This window comes from Octopus sinensis, linkage group LG3, assembly GCF_006345805.1.
Source record: "Octopus sinensis linkage group LG3, ASM634580v1, whole genome shotgun sequence".
NCBI classification, from domain to species: domain Eukaryota; kingdom Metazoa; phylum Mollusca; class Cephalopoda; order Octopoda; family Octopodidae; genus Octopus; species Octopus sinensis.
This window is the reverse complement of record NC_042999.1, coordinates 157,687,830-157,711,626: the sequence shown is the minus strand read 5'-3', so window position 1 is coordinate 157,711,626 and position 23,797 is coordinate 157,687,830. Positions and strand designations below refer to the sequence as shown.

The window sequence follows — 23,797 nt, the reverse complement described above, 5'->3', positions numbered from 1 at the left end:
TCTTCGATGACTAGCAGTACAGTTTTGAATGACAAAGTCACATCTGAGTGAGAAGAAAACATCACTACCATTCGTTTAAAAGTAAAGGTCTCTGTTTCGAATCCTGCTGGAACAATTCATATATTCAAGAATAAGACATCTGATGATGATCAGAGATTGAAATGAGAGAAACTTAATGCAAATATCATGAAAAGGATTCTGGGGATGAGCTTAGTAGTCGAAAATTTATCATCTTCAACATAACACATTTCAGAAATTTAGGCATAAATGGAATTAATATAAATAATGTTTAGTCTGAATGTTTAAATGCATTCATTGAGAAGAAAAGAAAAGTTTGGGTGAAACGTTTAGAGTAGTGACTGGGGATAAGATGAGAGGGTGTTTTTAATCAGGAAAGTGTGGCAATACACATGCCTTAACCAGGATCTTTCAAACTGGTGAGATCGAAGCAGTTCAATATTCAGCTTAAATATCTGCTGATTCGTGATTATAGTACTACACACGCGGGTCTTTAAGGGAGTACTAGAACAATCACGGGCAAAATGCGGCCCACAAGACTTTCTAAGTGGCACGCATAACGAAAAATTTTCTTCAATCTTTCTTAGTAGTGTAACCCACCTGATGATGAGTCATGTCTTATGTGGTCCACTTCTCAAGACAGGTTGCCCATGCTTGTTCTAGAGGGAAACAGTTTTGAGGATGGATTACGCAAGGTGCTTAATGCGGAAATTGATGAGCTATGAATGAGAAATAAAGTTTAAATTGTGAGGTGAGGGAGATAAATGATATTAATTAACTTATTAATCCATATACAATCTGACAGAAACTAATTTTAGCGATAAAATAAGTGAAAAAAAAACGCCCACCTTGCTCTCGAAATTCGATTTGGTTCTAATATAACCATAATAACCGTTTGAAGAAAAATATCGGAAAAAGATAATTGACCTGGAAGATAATTACATCGCAACATTTATTTACATACTTATTTTCTTTTTAATATTCTGAAAAATCTTTATTTTGATATCATAAATCAACGAAACGATGTAATGTTGGGTGATAACGTTTATAAATTATTGGAGCGTTTAATTACTATAGTTTTTGCATCTATATTACATAATTATATGATTATTTGTTGACAAGAACTGTATAGCTAACGATAATTTGGTAGAGAGCCTAACATTAAGATGTCCCAACTCCTGCTTGAAAAACGTTCGTTATTAATGGTCTGAGGTCAGGTTTGAATATCACAATTTCATGTTTATTCCTTTCGAGAACCGAACATTTTGTGCCAAGCGAAACGAAACTAATATACAAGTACAGCATAGACTTTTAGGACTTTGAGGAACACTGGTGCTCTGGAATTTCTTATAATTCACACTAATTTATGAGCAGTCATTTGAAATTCCTGAGGCCGCCTGATTATTTAACTGTGTGGGCCTGTTTCACAGTACAGTATTAATAAACTTGTATCGTTTATACCAACGTACAGGTAACTGCATTTCATTTTTAATTATTTAAGAAAATACATTGGTTTCAAATTTTGGTACGAGGCCAGCAATTTCAAGGGTAGGGGTAAGTCGATTGCATCGATCCCAGTGCGAAACTGATACTTATTTTATCTACTCCGAAAAGATGAAAAGCAAAGTCGAACTCGATGGAATTTGAACTCAAAATTTAAAGACGGACGAAATGTCACCAAGCATTTTCCCCGGCGAGCTAACGCTTTAACCACTCTACCGCTTTTATTTAAGTAAATATATTAATATTTGTTTAACATGGTGGTGACCGTCCCTGGTTCAGAAAAAAAAACAGTAATCCGGAAAAAAGCTTTGGAACCAAAGGTTCTGGAAAAAGTGATTGTTGCACCCAAGGTCAGCCCTGATCAAGAAGATCTTAATGAAACTAGTCATGGTGAACCTTTTCATCATTATAATCATATTTTGATCATTATAATCATATCATATGTGCAGATTATTCAGCAAGAAATTGCGAAACCTTCATTTGCCTTCTACAAGAAAGATCAGTTTCATACATACATACATACATACATACATACATACATACATACATACATACATACATACATACATACATACATGGTGGCTGCCCCCTCGTTATCGAGTATGGCCATTGCACGAAGCTTAATCAATGTTGTTATCGTGCAATGCCTGTGCAAGAAGATTTTTTTTAAAGTGAGGAAAGGCTGTGCACTGAGTCAATCCCACTCACTAAGCAACAGCAGCCATAATCCGAAAAGAAGAACAAGTCAACATCATCGGTAACCACTGAGCCGCAGGTTTTATGTCGGAGTTATCCCAGTTACCAGAGTTACCTTCTCCTAGAAGGATGCCTTAACAAAGGCTAGGAGTCCTTCACTCCCAATGGTTTAACCGCGCGAACGGGTATTCAGTCCGATTATTTCTATGTCCCCGCGCATGATACAGCCTTAAGACATTTATAGGATGGCCGTTGACTCTCAAGAGTTCCTCCGCCCTTTGACAGGTTTTGTTTTTCATCCCGCAGGGTGTCCAATAAACACCTTCCTCACCAAGCAAGCTTGGTGGGGTTGCCAGTTTAGTCGCACACGACCCGATCATGCAACAGGTTGTACTGGGTTACATGTTACCAGTAGCACTCGAAAGTGACCTGACATACATACATACATACATACATACATACATACATACATACATACATACATACATACATACATACATACATGCGCACGCACGCACGTGCTCACATGATGTGCTTTCGCAAAGTTTCAAGCTCCCATGATTATTCACAAAGCATTTGTCGGATCGGCCCATATTGAAACTGAAAACATCAAGTTTCTAAGCAAACTTCTTAACCACGTCTGAAGCTACGTGATATAAGGAAATATCTTTCACTTGTTTCAATCATTAGACTGCGGCCATGCTGGGGCACCGCCTTAAGGAATTTTAGTTGAATGAATCGCCCCTAGTACTTATTTTCTTTTTCTAAGCCTCTATCGATCTCTTTTGCCGAACGTAAACTCGCCAACACCGGTTGTTAAGCAGTAGTGGGGAACAAACACAGATGCAAAGCCACGCGCACGTAGATATATATACGACGGGCTTCTTTCAGTTGCTCTCTGCCAAATTCACTCCCAAGGCTGTGGTCGGTCCAAGGCTATAGTAGAAGATACTAACCTAAAGGCGGCGAGCTGGCAGAAACGTTAGCACGCCGGGCGAAATGCGAAGCCGTACTTCGTCTGCCACCACGTTCTGAGTTCAAATTCCGCCGAGGTTGACTTTGCCTTTCATCCTTTCGGGGGTCGATAAATTAAGTACCAGTTACGCACTGGGGTCGATGTAATCGACTTAATCTGTTTGTCTGTCCTTGTTTGTCCCCTCTGTGTTTGGCCCCTTGTGGGTAGTAAAGAAATAGATACTAACCTAAGGTAACACGCAGTGGGACTGAACCCGGAACCATATGGTTGAGAAGCAAACTTCTTACTACACATCTACGCCTGCGCCTTTGGAAATAATTACAGGGAATCGTGGCATTGAGCAAAAGGCAAAACCTCTGCCAACTGAGACCGTAACGTATTTCAGCCTCCATTCGAAGCCATTTTACTTCGCCAACATCACACATTTACTTTGGAGAAGAACGGTCATCACATTGCTATTTCTACTCAAAGCTCTTAAAATGTACCGAAGATTATCCTTTTAAGTCCAAAACAAATCAATATCAATTATTACTAAAACATTTTTGATTACTCACATTATTAAATGCATCTTTTGTGTTGCTATTTTCTACACTATATTTCAATTACAGTGTTATCTAGCTGTCTTTCAGCGTTGTGTATGTGTGTATATATATATATATGTGTGTGTGTGTACACACATATATACACACATACACAAATATCTGTATATAAGGACGAATGCATATACATAGATAGAAAGATAGATAGATAGATAGATAGATAGATAGATAGATAGACAGACAGACAGACAGACAGACAGACAGACAGACAGACAGACAGACAGACAGACAGATAGATAGATAGATAGATAGATAGATAGATAGATAGATAGATAGATAGATAGATAGATAGATAGATAGATAGATAACATGCATTATATATATAATTGTTTTGAGCAAGAAGATGTATTAGAAATTCTCTCACAATATAGAGGTTTGGTTTTAGAAGAAACAAAAGATCTGGTAATTCAATCCGCAAACATGACTCCGATTAGAAACGGATTTGAAGGAGAATTGTACATGATAGATTAAAAATATATAAATACACAGACATGTTTTAAAATTTATAAGCAAATGAATGTATTAAAAATATATTTGTGTAAAGTAATAGATTTTAAACAATCTCCAGGTGTAGACATAAAAACGTTAAAACATGCGTGTACAGGTAAAAATATTGGAGAAAGTCTGAAGTGGTGATGGATACGATGAGGAGCGAAATTAAAAATTAATAAAAATTAAAGTAGGGTACCAACGGTCGTTTCTTGGTGTCCATTGCGGGGGAAAAAATAAAGGGATGTAATACCCATTATTTGGCAATTCTTCCTTCTTCAGGGTAACGAGTTTTCTATGTTGGAAATAACGAATGACGAATAGTCGTTACTCTGAAGAAGGAGGAAATGCCAAGTAATGGGTATTTTATCCCTTTATTTTTTTTCCGCAATGAACACCCAGAAACGGCCGTTGGTGCCCTACTTTAACTAACTTTAACTATTCCGAATTTTAACTTCGCTCCCCATCGTATCTTTTAGTTCGTTTCCATCACCACTTCAGTCTTTCTCTAACATTTTTAACGTTTTTGTGTCTACATCCGAAGAGGATTCTTTAAAATCTATTACCATACGCATATATATTTTTGATATATCCATTTACTTATAGATTTTTTTTTTAATGTCTGTGTATTTATATATTTTTAATCATGTTCTTTTAAATACGTCTCTAATCGTAGTCATGTTTGCGGATTGAATTACCAAGTCTTTTGTTTCTTCACATTACACACACACACACACACACATACACACACACACGCACGCACCACACACACACACATATACGCGCACACACGCACGCACACACACACACATACACACACACACGCACGCACACACACGCGCGCACACGCACATATATATATATTTACGTTTGATATATAAATACTCGCGCACATATACATACGTAAGTATATATTATTTGGCTTCTTTTCAATTGAAAACCTTTATATCTATCACAGTATACTTTAAACATTTGTAAACAAAAAAAAACATTGTGTAAAAAAATAAAGAGGATGAAATAGCTAGAATCATCCAAAACTATTCTGCCGTATTTTGTGGAGTGGAGTGGGGCTTAGTTGTTTTATCGTCTTTTTTTAAAAGATATTTTTGCTTTCTTATTTTGTTTTATATAAAATCCTGACAATACTTACTTTGAGATTTTATTCACATTTTCAGTTCCTATTCATCGATACTAATTGATCAAGCGGGTGACTTGGGTATCAATGAACAGCACAAGTTATTGATAGATTGTTAAACAAACTGAAAATGCACGACAGAGTCCATTGCTTGCTGAAGCGCTTTATTATCTTCTTCAACTTGCTGATTGCGGTATGTACATTAACTTTCATTGTTTGGTTTTCTAAGACATTCTTGCCTTTTATCATTTTAAAGTGTCACTTATAGACACGTAAAAATTAAATCCTAATTCAAACCATTTTTCTGATAACTGTCAATATTGACAATTTATGTGCAATTAATATTGTCGATATTGTCAATATTGACAATCACTGTCTAACAATTTATAAGAATTGCTAATAATTTCATGAATACATGTACTTTAAACTTTCTATCTAACATCAACTTTCCAACCTTATTTAAGATTTATTCTTAAATATCAAACTGTATTCGATTGAGTGAAGTTCGCAATCCGAAGAAACTGGTAAAGGTATGTGTTGGTTACAGTTATTTAACTCAAGAGTATTTAGGTTAGCTCAGTACTTAAGTAGAGGCCTTATTGAAGTTAGCTGCCATCTGACAAAGCCGCGTTTTCAAAATATTAGACCGCAAAACACACCAGCATCGGTTGTCAAGCAGTGGTGGGGGACAAATACATTTTATGAAATATTATTCAGATAAATTCTAACGAAATGTGAAAAAAAAAAGAAAAAATGCTGTTTCGGAATAAGTAACCCAAGGTAGCATTTTCTTTTTCGAAACTTTCTTCAAATTTCTGTTTTATGTATCACTAGCAGTATCGCCCGGCGTTGCTCGGGTTTGTAAGGGAAATAACTATATAAGCATTTTTAGAGAGTTATAGCAAAAAAATAGCAAAACAATGCATTAAAAATGGAAAAAAAATTATGGTCATTTTTTTTTTAAATCATTGACTCATCGTAGACATTTTTAGAGAGTTACTTCCCTTATATAATAGCGAAAAAAATGCATTAAAAAGGAAAAGAATTATGGTAATTTTTTTTTAAATCGTAGACTCATCGTAGACGCGCGCTAATACCCAGAAGGGCTCGATATGAATCACGACTATAAGATACCCGGTTTTGGTTAAACTGCACCGCAAAATGTGGGAGTAGTTAGGAATCTAAATCGTAGGAGACAGACACACAACTTCACTTTTATATATAAAGATGTAAGTACTTTAGATATGTAATTACAACTGTGTATAAAGAAATATAAATCGCTGTTTCTAAAATTCGCAATTAGTTGAAAAGTTAGACTTAAAATAAACTTAAAACAATATATTACAGTATAATGGGTCTCCCTCCACAGGATCTTATACTTACATGGGGAGACCGTGTGTTCTGGTTTGATTAGTTTGCCGATTGTGAGATGTGTAAAATTTAAGTTTTTGATTGGGTCTTGTCCTCGTCTGGGAAAGAGAAATGCTTTGAAACAGGTAGTGTTATCGCTTGGACAAGAGGCAATATCACCATTTCCTCTTTTCTTTCACTCTCGTATTAAAAGCAAGAACCGAAACATACGAATTTACTCTCTTTACAATGGTACAAATGAACTTACCGAACTAGCATATATTCGATAAATTTTGTAACAACGTGAAGTAAGTTACATTCTTTTTTTTTTTTTCCAAAAAAGATGAATTTAATAATAACCTAGCCATTGATTGAACACCATTAGAAAAGATCTAAACAGTCAATTTGAGTTGCTTTCAGCATATGACAGATATCATATCAAAAGCCGTCTACAACTGCCTGTAGCAGATATACATTGATAGTTCTCTAAAAGAAGATTTACAGAATACTCAATGAGAAGAATAAAACATGCTTCCGACAGCATGGCTTTTGATTATATAAAAATTGATAGTTTATATCTTGATAAGAATGTGGCTTGTTTCTTTGTAGGAATTGAAACTCACAAGTTCCGTTGCGACTAAAGCTAAATTATTATTGTTAAAACAAACACAGAATAAACAGTTTCTGACTGATAAGATTTATGAAGTCTGAAATAATGCATTAGAATATTTACTCTAGTATCTTAGAATATGTTGTCGATACACTGTACTGTTGCGAAATCTATACCAGACATTTATAACCTGTGAAGCAAATTACGTAGTATTTTCTAAAAATGGAATTTAATAATTACCTAATCGTATTGAAGACTTCTCGTGTAAACCTAAATTTAAACTTCCAGTTAGGAAAGTATGATGGATTTCAACACAGTCTGACAATGCTAACATAAAACCAACATCAACTATCAACGTAAAACTGCTGCTTATGACGATATGTCACAAAAAATTAACTCATCGTCGTTATCAGAGTCCCGTGACCTTGTTGGTTGTAGGGTACCACTGAAGGGCCGATATTCATAGAGGTGCAGGAGTGGCTGTATGGTAAGTAGCTTGCTTACCAGCCACATGGTTCCGGATTCAGTCCCACTGCGTGACATCTTGGGCAAGTGTCTTCTGCTATAGCCCCGGGCCGACCAATGCCTTGTGAGCGGATTTGGTAGACGGAAGCTGAAAGAAGCCTGTCGTATATATGTATATATATATATATATATGTATGTGTGTGTGTGTGTGTTTGTGTGTCTGTGTTTGTCCCCCTAGCATTGCTTGACAACTGATGCTGGTGTGTTTACGTCCCCGTCACTCAGCGGTTCGGCAAAATAGACCGATAGAATAAGTACTGGGCTTACAAAGAATAAGTCCGGGGATCGATTTGCTCGACTAAAGGCGGTGCTCCAGCATGGCCGCAGTCAGATGACTGAAACAAGTAAAAGAGTAAAGAGAATATTGAGTTCTATGAATATTGAGTTGTTTTCTGATCTCTTCTCCAAGCTCACGAGGATTGAACTCGGCACAGCATTTGTTAAGTATTAGGTGTTGGCACTAAGAACAGCGAGATGTTTATATCCAGTAGTATCCATTCATATTTAAGTGGGCAGGCTCGTTTAAGAGTTAAATATTCTGGTCACAAACACAGCGCAATTCCGATAAGGAACGGATCAACGACCTTTCGAACCATGTACTGTCTTAGATGTATAAACATTAAATGCTCCAATAAGTAGGAAATAAGGAAAATGTCAAGATAATTATCATCTTGTTGACACTGTATTACATTTTATTATGCCACAGCGAGCTAGCTTGATCGCGTGATTAATATGATTACACTGTCCCATGTTCAGTCTCACACCGCAAGGCATTTTGTGTTGATGCCTTCTGCCATAGGTTTGGGTCGATCTATGTCTTGTAACGAAAATTTTGTTGAAGCATGTCGTATAGACTGCACATGTTTCTGAATGGTACACCGAATGTATCGCCCATTTAACATCAACCCCTGATCCTAGTCAGATAATAACTTGATACCTGGTTGAGCAGTTTTTTCTCCCTCTTTTTTTTGCCATCAAGTGTCAGAGGCCCTGCACACAGGTCATGGATGTTGCCCTTCCACCTTTAAATCATTAAAAATACTCCACATCCCGTTATTTTAATTATAAGTCTATGTCACATAGTAGTGTTAGTTAATGTTGCTGGCTGTAACCCCTTATCTTAAAGTGTTTGCAAGACAACGTTTAGTAATCAAAGGGACATTTTAAAGGAGGGAAATTTTATGAAATACAAGGAAGCTACTCTCATATATGTGTGTGTGTATGTGTGCGTGTGTGTGTATGTGTGTGTGTGTGTATGTGTGTATGTATGTGTGTGTAGAGGCACAATGGCCCAGTGGTTAGGGCAGCGGACTCGCGGGTGTTGTGAGTGTTTATTGAGTGAAAACACCTAAATCTCCACGAGGCTCCGGCAGCTGGTGGTGGCGAACCCTGCTGTATTCTTCCATCACAAATTTGTCTCACTCTTTCTTCCTGTTTCTGCTGTACTTGTATTTCAAAGGAGCAGCCTTGTCACACTCTGTGTCACCCTGAATCTCCCCGAGAACTACGTTAAGGGTACACGTATTTGTGGAGTACTCGGCCAGTTGCACATTAATTTCACAAGCAGTCTGTTCTGTTGATCGGATCAACTGGAACCCCCGACGGAGTGCCACGATATATATATCAACGAAAAGAACAGTGGCTACATATTTCAAAGCAGTAAAAGCAACTGTGCAGAGGAAGCTACGGATGATGCAGAAAAAATTGGTGGAGTGATAGATGCGATGAAATCCAAGAAGCTTCAAATGCTAATAATTCCAAACCTGGTGAGCCATCAAAATTCTCACAGAACTCGATCCATGATAAACAATGATGTGACTATTAAAATTCACAAGAGAACGTGTTAAATGTGGAAAAGTGTGCCTCTCAATTGGAGGTCTAAAACGACATGTTAAGAGAGTGCATATGGTGGCACCTGTTTCTCCTGCCAGCCAGCACAGTTGTCTAATATGTAATAAAATGTGTAAAAGCTTGGCTGGGCATAAAAGTCATATAAGGGCATCACATGGCAACAATCATGAATCATTTCAGTAAGTCTTCTTGGCAATGGCTTTTCTCGTGTAACGAGGATGCAGCTGTGATATATGCATATATATATATATAATATATATATATATATATATATATATATATATATATATATATATATATATATATACATATATATATATATAATATATATATATATATATATATAATATATATATATATATTCATATATATATATATATATATATTCATATATATATATATATATATATATATATTCATATATATATATATATATGTATATATATTATATATATATATATATATATATATATTCATATATATATATATATATAGAGAGAGAGAGAGAGAGAGAGAGAGAGAGAGAGAGAGGGGGGAACTTGTTTTAAATATCTCAGTGAGAGATATACATTAACAGTCCGGAATAGTAAAGTTTACTGCCAACAGCCTGCGGCGGTCCTATAAAGGATAATGTTACTGTTGTTTTAGCCCAGGAAAACATCATTTCTAGCTGCCTATCGACACACAGTCTATGTCCGTATAGTGTTTGCAAGGGAGGTCATCGCTCCCATCTCCAGCCTTACGTGATACTCACAGACCATGGTTTCTGGATGTATACCCGTCTTCAATGTGAGACAATCACTGGCTGTTGATGAAAGCTTTCTCCACTCGCAAACTATATATACTTTAAGTGATACACAAGCGTTGATCTCGTATATATATATATATATATATGAAAATACTAAATATATTAAAGTATATTTATTAATTAATTATTTTATTGTTCCAGTTTATTTTTAACCTGATGAGTGACTATATTTATATCGAAGTGATTTCACTACTACTATAATCATTTCTTAAATATAGCCACGAAACACGTGTTGTTATTCTATCAATTATATACGTTTTCATTATTTTTTTGCAATTTTCTTAATCGTTGACATTTTATTGTTATTGTAATTTTAATATTTCTTTAATATGTAATTTTCTAGATGGTGTAATTTAATTGTTCATTTTGAATTGATAAAAGGTGTTTTTTTTCTAATTTTATATATATATATATATATATATATATATATATATATATATATATATATATATATATAATTTCAGCAAAACAATTAAAATTCAAATGAATTCAAATGAATATGGTACTTAACTTAGATGCACCAGAATTCTTTATGGTATTAACCATAAAATTATGTGGGGTGATTATAACCAAGAAAAAAAGCAACAATAATGGATCGGTAGTTTAATACAATTGTTTCATACTATAAACATTTTATTTAAAGCTGCAAATATTACAGCAAATATAATGTAATATTTGCAGCTTTAAATAAAATGTTTATAGTATAAACAATTGTACTAAACTACCGATCCATTATTGTTGCTTTTTTCTTGGTTATATATATATATATATATATATATATATATATATATATATATATATATATATATATTTACGAAATAGTGATTATTTTATTTTATAGAAAGAATGTTTAACTCTGTATAGCTTTGCTAAAATCCTTTTGTTTTTTTTTAATTTTATTTTCATATCATTTAATTCATATTCTTTCTTTTCTAGTTTTCTGGGGCCATTAGTATTGGTCTGGGACTTTGGATTATTCTTGACGATGCATCATCGCTAGCTTTCACCAAAGTGAATGAGCTTCAACGATTGGAACCCAGTATTGTGGAACTGGGTGCTTATGTGGTCATTGCAGGAGGTTGTGCAGCCTTAATGTTTGGACTTCTGGCAATTGTGTCAGTCTGTAGTGAAAGCAAGTGCTGTCTTACATTTGTAAGTATGATCCTAAGTCTCTTTCAACGAAGTTTTTCTCGTTAAGTAAACCAGTGTAATCTCTACATACACATTCACAGCTGGTTGGGTATCGTAACTGGTAGAGTTGATTATAAATCAACTCTAACAATCAGCGTATTTACTAAAGACACCTCATCGACATGAGCAGGAAACAACTTTCGTTGAATAAGTCTGCTTAGATGAACAACTTGTAAGTTGATTCATCATTGTATAATTAATGAGTGGTTCATTAACAAGCAGATTTGAATTTTAAATATTCCCCCACTGTTTGCTTTAACCTGAACGTGATGGTGAAGTTTCAAGTGCTACTTATACGATTCAGACAACTATGATGGAACATCCACATGAATGGAGTGTGTCTGCATAAAGCCATTGATTAATTGTTGTCAATCTTATTCATTCTTCATTTGCATTTATAAAGTATTTTAAATATACATTATTAGTAAACCTACATGTTGCTGTTAAAAATTCAAATTTCGATTAAAGATCATTTATAAATGTTCAACTTATTATTGTATAGAACAATTAATTGTCTTCGTGTTTGTATTGATTAAAAGACTTTAAAGTCGTTCTTCAAAATATAAGGACTGTCATCAACGTTTGAAAATGAAACTAAGTAGACCAATAATCACTAAGATTTTAACGTTTTAGTATATCATGTTCTTTGTCTCTTCATCTCAATTGAGATTAATTGTAAAGAAACTGTAATGATGATATAACTCTTATGATATTGCATTTATTGACTTTATTGATTCTTGTGTTTTGCTAAAAGAAATCCAATATTTATAAAGACGTATTTTCATATTTTATTCGTTTTTCAACTAAAAGAATTAGAGGAGAGCATCACTTTTGACTCTTTGTAGGCCTTCTCAGAATGGTGTGATCAACTTAGCTGACATGAATATAAGCCGCATTAGATTGATGCTTATATGTAAAATGTGGGCAAAGAGGAAATCTCAGAGAGTCCCAGTCTTGGGAGAGGAAATAATAATTGGTCAAAGATTGTTCTAGGAAATCTAGAGTACAGGATGCAGTAGAGATAATGAAAGACAGAGGAGTAGATGGAAATAATATGTAGTATGTTAGTTCAAATGAGTAAATACTGTTGTAGAAGCTATAGGAAATTAAACAGAAGATAAGAAAACAATTTGAAAACATTTTGTTTATTAGTATTTTTTGCCTCGGGAATGCATTACATCAGTTTGTCCACCTCACCTTGCAAGTTTCACGTAGAATTTAAGATAGGCTCCGAGCGAACAAATTTAATGACTAGATTTCAGTTTACTTACCCAGGTTACGTCCTTAATATAACTGTTGCGATGTTCATTTTCGTCTTCCTTAAAACTCTTACACCTACTCGTAAAAAGGCGAAGTGAAGTCGCTTTAGTGTACCTGCTCTGTGATATTAAAGTCAAAGACATAGGAAGATAATGTTAGGAAACAGTTATTTAGATTTGTTTCACAGTTAATGAAAACTATGAAAATACAATCTTTTAACCTTACCACAAATGCATACATTTTAAAGAGAAGATGAACAGTTGATTTCATTGCCATCAGCGCTTTCCTGGTGCATTATGATATGGTATCTAAATGAAAGGCAACGTTTTGAATTTGAACGCAGTACAAAAAGGAACATAATTAGATGTTGCTTTTTTATCAAGTGCTTCACGAATTCTGTTATCCACCAGCTTCTGTAAATATCTACATCTTCATTGTTCTCAACCGTTCCCAAGTCACAGAAATTCATCCTTTTCTCAACAACGCCCTTCTTTTCAAAACGGACTAGTCCACAACATGAGAGATGTCGTGGACTCAATACTGCCAAATCCGCTTTTGCTATTGCTCTCCTATCCATAGCAAGGTCAGCAGCCTCTCCATATCTAACATAACATCTGGTTAGATCTTCATTGACTTCACAAAGCTCCTCGAATGATATGACACTAACTTTATTCCTGTGAGAAGTCTGCAATATATTCGGTCTTTTCAAAGTATGTACATTCTGAATTAATTACTAACAGAAAAGATAAATACTGGACATCTCTCTCTTTTAAAGTTTGCACTTGAAGTTCATTGTCCAGAAAAACAGATTTGTGAACGGTTAATTGTAAGAACGCATTTTACAAACGTTCATTGACCGTTCTTCAACTCAACTTTCTATAGTATAAAATAAATGAAAAGTGAATTCCAAACTGGATATAGAAGTATTCTATGGCAAGTAACTTTTCCCATAAAGCGAATTGGTCTCTACGCTGAAAAGTTATGAAATACTTGTCACTTACAGAGTACTTCTGCCATTTACACCATTGAATTCATTGACTTTGGCTGCTATTTCCAGCTGGTTGAGCTATCATTCATAAACTCGATCTACGGTTGAAGTGCACTTTAGATGGAACTGATGTATTCTAATAGGAAATGTATTACACCAAAATTTTCTATGGCGTAAATAATTATTGGTGAAATAGTTTCCTCATTTGCTGTCATTTCTCATATCACCTCTAGGATAAACACTTCAGGATATTTATTTCAGGCGAGGTATTGATTTCTTGTGACAAGACATAAGGCCAATGAATGACATCCAGTTATATCTATCGTCTGCTTCAGTGAGTCACACACCTCTTAATCAAACACCTTCACTCCTATAACTAGTGATCCGATACAATATAATCTTGTACTATTTGGTCGTAAATTATTTCTTGAGAACATATTATGCTATGTTGTATATAAAAGTATATTATTTAATATGTCCCCTACATAATTAGAATATGCTATTAATTTCATTTGAATTATAGAATAAACAGTTTTTATAATATACATAAACTCAGATTTTATTATCTGTTTTTATGTACCTAAAATTTTGTGAAAATAGTTCATTATGCCGCAAAAATGTTTCGTTTAATGTGCTCTTAAGCAGAAACTCTTCTGTCTAAAATTTTCAGTACATTTCTGGTTCCTTAAACCATGGAAACTGAAGAATGTTGTAGCTTATTTTATCTATGTGAAAATATTTTGCCTCGGCTCATGAAAAGAGCCTTAGAAAATAAGGAGCATGTGCATAAAAACACTCCCCCACACACATACACACAGTCATTGGACTGCAGCCATGGGATACCACTATCAAAAGTTTAGTCGAGCAAATCAACCCCAAAATACGCTTTTTAAAAAATGTTGGTATTTATATGGTCTCTTTTGAAGAACCACCAAGTTACGGGGACATAAACAAACTAACACCGGTTGTTACTCAGTGAGCAACAAGCACAAAGATACACACTCGCACACACACATATATATATATTTTTTTATTTTTATCTAGTTTCAGCTCACGAGCTGTGGCCATGCTGGGGCACCGCCATTATATATATATATATATATACGCGAGAAAGAAGCAACAAGAATGGATAGGTTTTTAGTACGATCGTTTCATACAAGGACAGGTTTTATTAAAAGTTGCAAAGATTACAGCATATAAACGAGTCCCGTACTCATCAGCTAAAATACATGTAAGTTCTCTAGACATCCTAGTGTTTGAGGCTATACTCATGAAGTAATGTAGATAATTAAGTAACATAAACAGATTTCTAAAGTTCATTAAAGTTCTTTAAAAATCTGTTTATGTTACTTAATTATCTACATTACTTCATGAGTATAGCCTCAAACACTAGGATGTCTAGAGAACTTACATGTATTTTAGCTGATGAGTACGGGACTCGTTTATATGCTGTAATCTTTGCAACTTTTAATAAAACCTGTCCTTGTATGAAACGATCGTACTAAAAACCTATCCATTCTTGTTGCTTCTTTCTCGCTTATAATCACCCCACATTACTGTATTGTTAAATCAGTATAGTTTTTTTTGGTGCATCTAAGTTAGGTACCATATTCAAGTAAATTCATTTAAATTAACTTGAATCTTTATTGCTCTTTGAATATATATATATATATATATATATATATACACAATTATATTAGGCTTCCATACAGTTTCTACCAACCAAATTCCCTCACAAGGTATTGGTCGGTCCAGGATTAGAGTAGAAGACACTTGCCCAAAGTGCTATGCAGTGGAACCGAACCCCAAACCAGTAGTGTTAAATTTCACAAATTAAGTCGGCAGGGTCAGACGGGACTGTTGTATCACGTGATTTCGACATCACCTCGTCAGTCAGAGACACCCTACCACCGAATGACAAGCCGAAATCTCGTCAAACTGATATAGATTACCACTGAGTAAACAGTTAGAGAAGTCATGAAACGCTGGCGAGCTGTGTACGAATTAACTATCAGCAGCGAACACAGCCTTTGTAACGAACATAAATTTGCACGGTCAACTTATTGGATGTGTGTGTATGTTTATAATCTTTATATATAAAACTGTAGTTGTGTGAGTGTCTGTCCCCTTCGATTTAGATTCCTAACTACTCCCACATTTTGCGGTGCAGTTTAACCAAAACCGGGTATCTTATAGTCGTGATTCATATCGAGCCCTTCTGGGTATTAGCGCGCGTCTACGATGAGTCTACGATTTTAAAAATAATTTACCATCATTTTTTTCCATTTTCATGCATATTTTTTTAAAGGGAAGTAACTCTCTAAAAATGTCTACGATGAGTCAACGATTTTTAAAAAAATTTACCATCATATTTTTTCCATTTTTAATGCATTTTTTTTGCTATTTTGGGGCTATAACTCTCTAAAAATGCTGTATAGTTATTTCCCTTACAAACCCGAGCAACGCCGGGCGATACTGCTAGTATTTATATAAATATAAATATTATAATCCTGCAATTGTTTCAATTCCGACATATAATAAATTTATAAAGATTCATGTTTATAGGTAAGAATCTCACCAGGGAAATATTTGACAAAAATTACATATGAATATTTATAGATCTTAGACTGATTTAAATATGTTTATGTTTGTAAGCGTGAACGTCTATAATTTTAAAAATGTATATGATAAGAAATACACTCAGCACCAGAACTAAAGACACCTCCGAAAGGGTGTGCGCCACGTCGAAAACGGTAGAGGAGTAGGGGCCGAAATCAGACGTGGTTCTTCCTTATGATGTCTTTAGCCACTGGATGTTGAGGTAGCAAACTACGAAACGTGGTAGGAATTCCTCCTATATATATATATAAAAGTTTATATGGGAGTAAAGATGTATGAATGTTTATGCGTGTATATGTATATAAATGTGTGTGTGTGTGTTTGTGTGTGTGTGTGTGTGTGTTTGTACATTCGGTTCATAAGCATTTCTTCGACAATGATTGTGGCTTAAGATTATGGTTTCAAAATATTAGGAATTAATTTCAGAAAAGTAAATTTACATACTTAGAAGGGAAACTGATTGACAGAAAAGGTGACAACTAGTTTTTTAAATATCCTACACATTTTAACTTACGAACAATTATATTATATACTAGCAGTATCGCCCGGCGTTGCTCGGATTTGTAAGGAAAATAACTATATAAGCATTTTTATAGATGTAAAGTATAATGGCCATCTCAATATGGCTAACCACAAAGGATGGGGGTGTTACTGTAGCTTTTTACGTTCTGAGATTTAATAAATTTTTAGAGAGTTACTTCCCTAATATATGCCAAAAATGCATTAAAATGGTAAAAATTGATGGTAATTTTTTTTTAAATCGTAGACTCATCGTAGACGCGCGCTAATACCCAGAAGGGCTCGATATGAATCACGACTATAAGATACCCGGTTTTGGTTAAACTGCACCGCAAAATGTGGGAGTAGTTAGGAATCTAAATCGTAGGAGATAGACAGCATACAACCTCTCTTTATATATAAAGATGTCGGCAAAGCATACTCAAACTTGAACCTGCTTGGTCAGTCGACAAATACTTCACATATAGAGAAAACAAAATACATGGGAGCCAAGACAAACTTGATCTTGGCTTTGATTCACCGATGAGGTTTAATAAACTGAATATATCCGCAGCTGCCTCTTATCTACCAACAAGATCAGATTGTCCCAGAACTACGTAGATTACTTCTGGGACATTTAATTTGAGTTTCTTGAAATTACCTCCCCCTACTTTGACGGTCGCTAACAACTACTGCTAGGATTTGGTTTTCTTTCTTCAACTGTATGACAAGTTTCAGTTAATTGTGAATTATTTTCTGTGTAAGTTATTCAGTACATCTCTCCTTACCAGGCGCAGGAGTGGCTGTGTGGTAGGTAGCTTGTTTACCAACCACATGGTTCCGGGTTCAGTCCCACTGCGTGGCATCTTGGGCAAGTGTCTTCTACTATAGCCTCGGGCCGACCAAAGCCTTGTGAGTGGATTTGGTAGACGGAAACTGAAAGAAGCCTGTCGTATATATGTATATATATATATGCGTGTGTGTTTGTGTGTCTGTGTTTGTCCTCCTAGCATTGCTTGACAACCGATGCTGGTGTGTTTACGTCCCCGTAACTTAGTGGATCAGCAAAAGGGACTGATAGAATAAGTACTGGGCTTACAAAGAATTAGTCCCGGGGTCGATTTGCTCGACTAAAGGCGGTGCTCCAGCATGGCCACAGTCAAATGACTGAAACAAGTAAAAGAGGTAAGAAAAGAGGTTACCAGATTTATCTAAATCCACGCCATTAACTCACTTGCGTAACTTATTGTAGCTCAAATCTTTTAATTATGTAAATTAATATTGGTTAAAAACTTTTCGTAACTTTATTTCTAAATGTAAAATAAGTTTTGTTTTCTTTCAACAACAACAAGAAAAATTCCAATTAATTGAGGAATTTTGTATACATCATTAATTGATTTATCAAGAGATAGAGATTTAGTAAATGAACCCTGAGTAGCTTTTAGAAGACGAATAGTGTGACCTTCACGATTCTTTTAACGAGTGTTACAGGAGGTAAGTGAAAAAAAACAAAGTAAATTAGCTTCAACGAGGCGTATGAACTAACTTTGCAATCTCAACTTTATCTCTAGCTCTGCTTTGCTAGCCACAAATACGTTTTTCGTCTCAGATATTGATGCAATAATCCCGTTGAGGATAATACCTAATAATTCATAGTAACACTTAAAATAAACAGCTGAGATCAACACAAGAGAAAACAAGAAAACCAAAACGAACTACATTAATGTGATTAATGTCCATTAAACCTGTTCGTAACTATAAGAACTATTGAATTTCATTTGATATTCAACTATTGATGTTATACTGCTAAAGTGTGTCTATATGTGTGTGTGTGTGTGTGTGTGTGTGTGTGTGTTGTAAATGGCTGTATACGTAAGAATGAATGGGTGATTTCCATACAACATAAGTTACATAACACTCGAAAGGTTGATGATATATACATACTGTGTATACTTATAAATTGTATAACTGTTGTTATCGCTAGGCCTAACTCATCGTAAAGTCAATACCACCATGACTGATATCCAGTCTACAGTGGAGAAGGCTAGCCACTGGATTTGGTTAAAAAGAGACGATGAGCGATGGCTAGAAGGATATTGAGCTTTATTTGATAACCAGCTGATCTAGCAAGCAGGGCCTCATATCAGTGACGGGGGCCGGGACGCATTGATGCCGTCGAGAGGTAGGCCCCGAAACGGCGCGCATTCTCTCCTGATGACCCCATAAACTTGCTAGCTTCCGGTATACGGAGCTTTTAACTGGTAGCACTTGCATGTGCAAGTTGTTTGCAAGACATATTATACATGTATATAGAGAGAGGCATGTTAGTGTATACACATATATTATACACGTATTTATGTATACACACGCATGTACTCAGGACAGAAACATAATCTTTATTTATCCCCAAGAAGCTACAACAGTGAGTTGAGTAGCTTCAACAGAGAGGAATAAAAGTATATATAGTACATACATGAATTCTTGAATTACATCCGCTTCCAGAAAAGGTTAAACAATCGCTCGGTGGCATTTGGGACCGACTCTAAAAGAGAAAGAGAATAATATCAAGTGACAAAAATTGTCTAAGACTAACAAACCATTCAGGGAAATACATCCTGATTGTGTAAATGTGTGAATATGTATTCGTTGTGTGTGTGACTGAGTGCGTGTGTATTTAAAAATTATACTTATAATTTAAAAATACACATATGTATATATGCGTGTGTGTGTGTGTGTGTGTGTGTGTGTGTGTCTATATATGTGTGTGTGTGTGCGCGTGTGCGTGCAAATATAAAGGCATATATATGCACACTCACAAACAAACACGCACACACATTTACATATACACTCACACACCACACACATATCTATTATATAAAATCAGTTTTATCTGTCTATGTGTGTGTCTTCTAGGATCTCAGGTATCCTCCATCCGATTGCGCTCAAATTTGATATGTAGATACCAACGGTATCAGGACGTGTATAAAGTCTTGAAAAAATTACAAAAATCGATTCTAGGTGAGAATACGATCGATAAAGCCGTTCTCCCAGTCAACAGCCTTATCATTACTGATACTTTAAACTCTTCGGTTGCATATTTGTGTGAATAAAATCGTTTTTCTTCTTTGGAATAGAAAAAAGGTCTATCTTTATTTCTTCATTTGCTGGTGTCTCAAATTTAGGTTAAATCAGTGTTTCTCAAAGGGAGGCCTATGGGACGGTCGGACAAGTTGTTTTGAGAAAATTTGGTTTAAATGTTTGACAACTCAGTACCTCCATTGGACGGGGGGGGGCGTTTTGCTCGTATATATAATAAGTATATTATAGAAAGTATGGACTAATTACGGAGTGCTCGTAGAGACCCAATGTGAAATAAGAAAAAACTAGAGGAAAATGAAAACGCGAGTCCTAGGCAGTCAACCCTAGATGTAACACCCTCATTTTTCGGATCCTTTTTTGTTTACTATTCTTAAACTTTTATCTCATATCTTAGATGTATTAGAAATTTTAGACGATTTAGGCGGTCTGCCATTTTGAAGATTGACATTTTTAATCCTATATCTCTTACTCTTATACTCTTATACTTGTTTCAGTCATTTGACTGCGGCCATGCTGGAGCACCGCCTTTAGTCGAGCAAATCGACCCCGAGACTTATTCTTTGTAAGCCCAGTACTTATTCTATCGGTCTCTTTTGCCGAACCGCTAAGTTACGGGGACGTAAACACACCAGCATCGGTTGTCAAGCAATGCTAGGGGGACAAACACAGAACACAAACACACACACACACGCACATATATATATGTATATATAACGGGAAGCTTTATGAAAATAAACAAAAGACGAAGGCAGGTGGAAAACAAACGAACAATTGTATTAGTATGGCGCTCAGGAAATATAAATAAAACAAGTCTTTAACATTTCGAGCCTACGCTCTTCAACAGAAAGATACACAGAGAGAGAAAAACACAGAAAGAAGGAGAGAAAAAAAATGCGTGGAGTAGCTAACGAATCAACATACATATATACGACAGGCTTCTTTCAGTTTCCGTCTACCAAATCAACTCACAAGGCATTGGTCGGCCCGGAGCTATAGCAGCAGACAGTTGCCCAAAGTGCCACGCAGTGGGACTGAACCCGCAACCATGTGGTTGGTTAGCAAGCTACTTACCACACAGCCACTCCTGCGCCTATCAACCTTTCATTCGCTTTGTGCACCTTACACTTATCGCGCATAATTTTATACATGTAATCCTTATTTATATGTGATTTTATATGTATTTTTATATATTTTATATGCTATTATATCTCTCCTATATTCTTGTGTATGTTTGGTATTATTCTTTATACCGTTGGAGAATCTTTATGCCTATACATGCATGATTTATGTTGGTGTATATAAATATATATGATTCAATTACATTGATTGAATATCATTAATGCGTTCGAGAATTTGGTTGACTGCCTAGGATTTCCGTTTTCATTTTCCTCTCTCTCTCTCTCTCTCTCTCTCTCTCTCTCTCTATATATATATATATATATAGATATATATATATATATATATATATATATATATATATATATATATATATATATATATATATATATATATATACTTTATTTAAAGCAGCAGAAAATTCAGAATTTTCTGCTGCTTTAAATAAAGCATATTACTCTACCACTGGTATTTGAGTACTCTTTTTTCGACCTTGTTTCACATTTATGTGTTTACACCGGTATATACATATATATATATATATATATATATATATATATATAGAGAGAGAGAGAGAGAGAGAGAGAGGAGAGAGAGAGAGAGAGAAAATAGTAAAAAGTGAAAAACTACAGAAGGCTTGTTTTAAAAGGTTGAAAATATATTTGAGTCATTATGTCAGAAGAATGTTATAAAATTTTTTCATACAGTTTTTGAAGAAATTACCGGTTTCGTGTTAACTTTTCAAATTTCTCAAAATATCGTGTTATGTCTTCGTTATGAAGTGTAAAAAAGAGTTCCAGGTAAGGGGAGGTAATAAGTGATTTCTTCCGCTGTAAGGGGGATAATCGCTTTATATTTCTTGTCCCTTTTATTTAATGGGGTGAGTTTCTCTGTATAAGAATGTTAGAGTGGTTAAGTTTGGGCTTATATTTTTCAATGAAGAATGTTTCCTTGTTTAATCTAATTTGTGTTGGTGTTCCAATAGCACATTGATAGAATGGAAAGATTAAAAATTGTGGTAGTAGTTGCTTTGCGCATTTCTCAATATGCTCACTAAAGGGTATCATTCTGTATTCTGGGAATGCAATCTGTTGTCGATGCAGTGTGCATCTACGTCTGAGTGATAGTCCCGTGGACTGCCACCAAAACTACGTACTGGAGTAACTTCTCTTCATTCAACGGGTTTTTTTATGACAACTGATAGTCCTATATATATATTATATATATATATATATATAATATATATATATATATATATATATATATATATATATGACAACTGATAGTCCTATATATATTATATATATTATATATATATAATATATATATATATATATATATATATATATATATTATATATATATTAGATAAATTTCCTCTATTTACATAATATTGAGGTCTCTTTCTTTCTTTTGTTATCTTACCGTTTTTACCAATATATATATATATATATACCGTAAATCCTCGAGTATAGTCCGCCCTTGAGTATAATACGCAGGGGAATTTTAGGCGGCTGTACCTCTGAAAAACCTAAACCTGGTGTATAATACTAACCCCTTCTCTAACTTGAGTCAAGGAGGTCTATATAGCGTCCTTGGTTTGTAAAAATGTATAGGGTAACGTCCTTTATTATTATTGCATATATAACATAATGTAAACGTGTAGGTTTTTGTGCATTTTGTTTGCAAAAAATAAAGAAATAAGAGTAATAACGTTTAATAAATGTTGCTTACAGCAAGTTATGGATGATTCTTTTATGACTGAATGAGAAACCATGTGGCTATGAAACAAACTACTTGCTACACAGCCTCGCCTGCGCAGATGATTTGTATGCAGTGATCAAATGTTTATGCTGCTCGTTAGAGCTCCAGTTCCTCAATGAAATCGACATTGCATGTACAGGTGTACAGTGTGCCGCATATCAGATGTCGAAGTGGCCGCAGAGCAACATGAAATGAAGAGTTTTGCCCAAGAACACAACATAACACTCGGTCCAGGAATCGAAACCATGGTCTCGCGATCGTGAGCGCAGCATCCTAATCACTAGGCTATGCGCCTTCACATGCATACATATACTTATAGACATGCATATATAACTAGAGATGTACAAATGTGCACATGTAAGCCCACATACCTGCAAATACACAAAGAAGGGCATCCATAAATATTGTAGCTGAACAGTCAAATACGGCGAGTTCCTTTCTCTGTTTTCTGTTCTTATCTCTATCTATCTATCTATCTATCTATCTATCTATCTATCTATCTATCTATCTATCTATCTACCTGTATATCTATCTATCTATCTATCTATCTATCTATCTATCTATCTATCTATCTATCTATCTATCTACCTGTATATCTATCTATCTATCTATCTATCTATCTATCTATCTGTCTATCTATCTATCTGTCTATCTATCTGTCTGTCTGTCTGTCTATCTATCTATCTATCTATCTATCTATCTA

The 23,797-nt window shown here is 34.9% G+C and overlaps 1 protein-coding gene across 3 annotated transcripts in view; it reads left to right on the top strand.

Annotated features, from left to right (window-relative positions):
- Positions 1–23,797, top strand: part of LOC115209944 (tetraspanin-18-like) — a 142,342-nt gene that overhangs the window by 77,203 nt on the left and 41,342 nt on the right. For all 3 annotated transcript variants that reach the window (XM_029778581.2, XM_029778582.2, XM_029778583.2), the window contains exons 2-3: positions 5,457–5,609; positions 11,497–11,712. In XM_029778581.2, the coding sequence (XP_029634441.1) occupies positions 5,547–5,609; positions 11,497–11,712 (279 nt within the window). In that variant the 5' untranslated portion in view covers positions 5,457–5,546. The remainder of the gene's footprint in view (positions 1–5,456; positions 5,610–11,496; positions 11,713–23,797) is intronic.